This window comes from Labrus mixtus, chromosome 3 (assembly GCF_963584025.1).
Source record: "Labrus mixtus chromosome 3, fLabMix1.1, whole genome shotgun sequence".
NCBI lineage: Eukaryota > Metazoa > Chordata > Actinopteri > Labriformes > Labridae > Labrus > Labrus mixtus.
In genome coordinates this window covers 6,449,812-6,455,811 of record NC_083614.1, presented here as the reverse complement: position 1 = coordinate 6,455,811, position 6,000 = coordinate 6,449,812, and the positions used below count along the sequence as shown (strand labels likewise).

The window sequence follows — 6,000 nt, the reverse complement described above, 5'->3', positions numbered from 1 at the left end:
GTAGTGTACATTTAGAATTTCATGTTCTTTCCCATCTTTGCTGTGCACGAGTTGTGTTAAAATAATTAAGGGCCCGTCTCGTATTGAAGCCTGTCCCAAATAAAGGCAGGGTCATTTCATAGACCGAAGTAAATCAAAGCCTGGCCTATAAATAGAAGTTTTATGGTAAATATGAAATAGTTCACATTAGCTAAATCACAGTTTTCATGTGTATCCTAAATGTTTTGGAAGGACCTTTTTGCAACATGTTTCAAAATTAAAAAAATAATTTCCACCACTAAATTGGCACCACTTAATGTGAGCATAGCTGATAGCTAGCTTAAATGTTGGGAACCACGGCACATTAACACCCAGAATGGCTTTTGTGTTCCTCTAGCTGCTGCAAAATTGAATATCTAACAATGAGAAAAAAAAAAGGTATATAAAGCACATTTTTACAGCTGTTAAACTTGCTCTACATTTTGGATGCATGTGTAAATGAATTCAACTGATTACACGAGGAGAACCAGCTGGAAGGTGCTTGTGTTAAATCTTTAAGTATGAAATGAGCAACAAAGAAACTTCCAAATGAGGGTAGTTATCATATGTCTAGAACTGAATTAACTGGATCCGTGAAGTTTATACTGTATAATCAATCCTTAATGGTGCTTCATAACTCTTTTATATAAGTACAGATTCCAGTAAATAACTGTAGATTATATTATTTACCACGAGGATAACTGTTGAAGTCTGTGTGAGGAGGAACAGTCATGTTTTTGTTCTTTTTGAAATGACTGAGGTGTTATTATAGCTTACATTGTATATGACTTTCTTATATATTATATATTATCTGCACATATTGTGCATGAGGAGTCTGTGCCTAAATGTAGGTTAGTGCATGGTGAGCTCAGTCAGTAGATGCAGTGCTTTGTTTTCGCCTACAGGGGGCAATGTTGGTTAGGATTTCTGTCAGTTAATGGCACCATATATAGTCTAAAATGGCTGCATTACAAAAAGACATAAAACCCCTAAATACTCTTAAAAGAACAAATATATTGAAGCTTTATAGATTGTCAGTGCCAACTCAGAAAAAAAATGCACTTTGATTTCAAGAACAAAACCGCTGTAGCGTCTGTAACCAGTCTGAATGAAGAGTCCCAGTCCCGTGTGAGATGATGAACACAATGTAAAGTTAGCGACGTCACCGACCTCTAATGTAACAACTGATAAAACTTGATTTAGAATGCCTTAGATAGTCTTAAGGAAATACTACGCAGTAAAAGGTACTAGATTTCTATACTGAATAGAAACAAAAATACTTACACTTAAAATCTACACTTGATCTATCCATTTATATATATATTTAATTTGCAATATATTTACTTTATAATACAAATTATAATCAGAATTACAGAAGTATTAATATAAAGTCTATCAAACATGGAAGCTTTAAAAAAAATTAAGACAGAAAAAGGCTTTTGGCCTGTTTGCAAGCAGAGTTTAAAACTGAGGGTTTAGTATGTTTATGTGTGTGTGTGTGTGTGTGTGTGTGTGTGTGTGTGTGTGTGTGTGTGTGTGTGTGTGTGTGTGTGTGTGTGTGTGTGTGTGTGTGTTTTCAGCAAGTGTACTGTTACACGAGGAGGAGCGACAGAGGGGACAAGAAGGAGTCTGTATTTGCTCTGAGAGCAGTAAGGTGACTTGGATCACAGAGCCGTCTCTTTTAGGTCATTCAGGTTCGGCATGCGGGACCTGGAGGGCCGTCCGAAGCCGTGCCCGTTCTGGCCTCCCTTGATGCTCATTTGCTCGGGGTAGGGATTTCCCTCGGGGCGGCCCAGGGCAGTCGGGTGCCAGTTGGACTCCAGCTGTCCGGGCAGTGGGTAGGCGGTCTGGCGGCTCTTCAGCTGGGGCGTGCTGACCCCTGAGTGACCGCGGTTCTCTGGATTTGGCAGCGGCTGGTAGCGCATGTCAGACGGAGCCGTCTGATTGGAGGACGAGGACGAAAGGTGCAGGAGTTTGCGCAGAGACTTCAGGGGCTGACTCTGAGAGGAGCGATGGACAGAAGACATATTTCATTCATATTTTAGAACAACAGTCAAAAACAAAGTGAATGAATAAAAATAAATAATAAATATCGCTCATTTCATCAGAGTCTGAAGACACTTAGCGACAACCCTGGAACAATAAACTGTGTAATAATTTAAACATGAATAAAACAGACTTTGAGAAAAAGAAGTTAAAACTAGTAATAAGCAAATAAACACACAAATGAAAATGATTTGGTTTTTGGTTCTTTTAAATTATTTTGTTCTCTTGTTTGTTTCGCTCAAAATGAAGGAGAAGCAGAAATTAATAACACTTAGGAAATAATAAAATATGTGTAGAATCTAAATGATTATGAACAGGAAGTGTATTAAGGTAGTGTCTCTTTATCTTTATTTATAATTAATCTTATCAAGTTGGAACAGATTGTAGATCACTGAGTTGAGCTGGTTAGTTGACGTGTGTGTTAAATGCTTGATGTTGTTTCTTACCGGAGAGTGTGAGTCGGACAGTTTCTCCGGAGGCCAGTCCTTGTCTCTGTCTCGGTCCCGGTCCTGGTCCCGGTCTCTGCTCTTGTCTCGGGACCTGTGGCGGCTGCTCTGATGACCCGACGACCTGGAGGACTTCTGGATCACCGTGTCCACACCTTCATTGGGAACCTTATCACAGCAGGTAGAGACATCAATCCACCTGTCAGTGGTTATCATGTGACACCTTTGCTCTCCACACAATGTTGAGGACGACAGGAAACACACCAAATGTGCTGAATTTTATTTTGAAAGTACAAAAGAGTATGGAGTCACTAGAGTGCCAAAATAGCGAATTAAAAAACAGATGTGGGAAAAACACTTATAAAGAAACCCTAAAAAAATAAGAAGTGATTTTCATACTTTTCAGAAAATATATATACATTTATTTTTTTAAGGTTTAACTATTTATTTATTTATCTGTTTTAGTCCCTCATTTTCTCTCATTGTCCTCTAACAGATTTCTTTTTTGGCACTCGGATGACTCCATAATAATTTGTCTCTCATCTGTATTTTGAGAAACGAGGCTTTATATAGAGTTCTATTTAAACTTCCACTTTGAATATGTTTGTGTGTTTCCTGTTGTCCCTCTGTAGTTATTCTCGGAGACAGACCTTTTCATTGTTTGGTCACAAAAATAATATAACATAACATGCACAACATGAAGCCGGACACTCGAAGAGTTAATTACAAATGATTTCCTGATTGATTAGATTCTGTTGGGAGATTTTTTGAATATTTATACAATCTGTGAAATATCTGAAGCCTGAGAGTTTTTCAAACGGTCGACTCATTATGCAGCCATTTTCCACCGACTGGAGTCTGACTGCCTGATTCCTTGAGGCCAGATTGTGTTTATTTGTGCTCTGTCATCAGCTGTAACCCCCCCTCAGAGAGTGAACAGAATGAGCACAAAAATAGAAATGTGAAGGGAAGACAGATCTCCAACACCTGTCTCCTTCTGAACGTTTACTAGCACTGAGGTGGCAGTTGGTTTGTCAGGTTCAAATGTTCAAAAACATCTGAAATTTAGCCACTTCACCCCCTCCCCCTCCCTCCCCCTGACTGATGTCTTTAGTCTCATCATGACTTAAAATACAGACCAGATTTGATGTTCTTGACTAAAAATTGAAAGCTCTCTTGTTTATCCTGAGTTCATGAATACAGAGCTGCTGTCAGGGCATCGGCTACAATTTAAATCTGAATCAAATGAATCAAACACAAAAACAACCAACCAGATCCGTTCGTTTCACGGGACACAGCTCTGTGTGTTAGTAAATATTTTCAATTAAAATATATAAAAATATCCACAATCTGAGCATTCAGAGGAAATATACTGCCTCATCCCAATTACACCAAGTGATATCTGTAGTGATTATGTTCCTGATAGATGGATCTGACTGGTTCATGTCAGCAGTGGTGGACAGAAACAAAGGACATTTACTTGAGTACCCTACTTTACTTGAGTATTTTTTTTTTTTTTTGTGGAAACATGTGACTTTAAGTCGACTACATTTGAAAGACAAATATCATACTTTTTGACTCTCGTTACTCGCTTCTTTTGCTCTGAAGTCAACAAATTCATTTTCTTTTCCTGTTTTGTTGCTGCATCTGTATGTGGCACGTCTCTGTGGTTGAATGAAGAGCAAACCCGACTCAGAAAAGATTAAGTAACGGTAATGATGTCCACGGCAAAGAAGGGGCACAAATGTCCAAACTGTATCTTCAGTCCATGTTTGAAACATGAATGTTGTCTCACTGTGGAAAGCCTGGCTGACATTCTCCCTGCTCATCAGGTATTTTTGGTTGCTCCTTTTATTATCCTGTTTATTTTGGAGCGGCCAATCTGTAGCATGTGAGTTTAGAGAATGTAAATAATCACAACATAGCAGAATGTTCTTGACTGCACTCAGTATATTAAAAAGAAAGTCCTCCAGAACTTTAACTCAACTAATAATCTGACTGAACTCTCACGTGTTGGAGGAATATTATTTGACCAAGAGTTTCTATACTTTGACTCAAGTCATGAAGTTGTTTACATTGTCCACCACTGCATGTCAACAAACTAGTTTCTACGTTAATGAATACTCACAAAACGATCAAGGAATATACTCAAAGGGGAATTCTGCCATTTTTAAACCTAGGCCCTCCTTTTTTTTAATATATATATTTTTGTGGTAAAAATATGTTCAAAAACTTGAGGAATTGCTCCATTAATCTGCTTCAGCCTGCAGCCGCGATCAAAGTGTAATGGCTCCAATGTAATCCTGGGGGGCAAATGTATTACAACAGACCATCTATGTTGTTTTTACCCTGACAGACTCAGTGTTTGACATCATAACAAAGAGCATCATCCCTACAGAGACAGACCTTTTTGTTAAAGAATAAGATGCTACACCGCTCTCTTCAAAGCCAACAGACTCCATAGACAAAAAAAGAGTCTACTGCAGGAGCACAACCCCTGCAGGGTATGGGACTGTCACTTTAGCAACAGCAGAATGACAAGTAAGGTAAGGGGAGACGTCCTCGTGTAACTAATCAATCATAGCTGTGAAGGGCATAGCTCTCTCCAATGGATAAAAAAAATAAACCAAATGTTTCGAAATTCCCTCAAGGCGTTGCTAAGATACAGAATGAGACTGAAGTCTGAGTGTGACCTCTGACCACCAACATGGGAGCAGTCATCTTTTAGTCCTAGAAAACATTTCTGCCAGCTTAAGACAGACTCTTTCATTTGTCTGAGATAAGACACCTGAACAACTAGGGCTGTCACAATACCTGAGTTTTAAACTTGTAATAAATAAACTTATCTTAACATGATTCAAGTAAATCAATACCTGTTTTAATACCACAGCAGAAAATATAGAAGTCCAAGCTACAAAATATACAGTAGGTTATTTTCTTGTTTTAATTACCAAAAATCAAAACAAAGTCCTGCACGCTGTCTAAAAACATTTGGGTACTGGAATGTTGACAATGTTTTTGTGTAATCTACACAATGCTCTCTTTCTTTTGGTTCATAATATGAAAATATCTGAAGTGTTTCTAAAGCTTTGCTAATTTTTAATATGATCAATCATTAAAGTTATAGAGATCGTATCATTAAAAAAAACAAGGTATCTAAAAGTATCAAAGTATGTAGGACTTTGACAATCTTAAAAACAACAATGTCACTAAATGACTGAATGAAAAGGGTTTTCCAGGATGTAATGATGTCACATTAAAATTGACGTTTGATCTTTTGGATTAAAAAACATAAAGTCATCATTTTGTTGGACTTTTTGTTAAATGATGTCAAAACTAGCTTAAATAAAATCATCAGTTATGATCAAAAAAACATTTTCTGAAGGATCATAGCGACCCTGGACACCCAGTTCTTTTCAATTCATCTTTAGGTCTACAGTATTTGTTTGTGTTGTTTATTCCCTCAAGGCTCCCTGAAAATGCCACGGAT

At 37.8% G+C, this 6,000-nt stretch overlaps 1 protein-coding gene across 4 annotated transcripts in view; it reads right to left on the bottom strand.

The window, feature by feature from the left end:
- Positions 1–1,492: 1,492 nt before the first annotated feature.
- LOC132956298 (cyclin-dependent kinase-like 5) overlaps positions 1,493–6,000 on the bottom strand; it is a 46,699-nt gene continuing 42,191 nt past the window's right edge. For all 4 annotated transcript variants that reach the window (XM_061029684.1, XM_061029689.1, XM_061029676.1 and 1 more), the window contains 2 exons: positions 2,511–2,678; positions 1,493–2,018 (listed from right to left, as the gene is read on the bottom strand). In XM_061029684.1, coding sequence (XP_060885667.1) covers positions 1,683–2,018; positions 2,511–2,678 — 504 coding nt within the window. In that variant the 3' untranslated portion in view covers positions 1,493–1,682. The remainder of the gene's footprint in view (positions 2,019–2,510; positions 2,679–6,000) is intronic.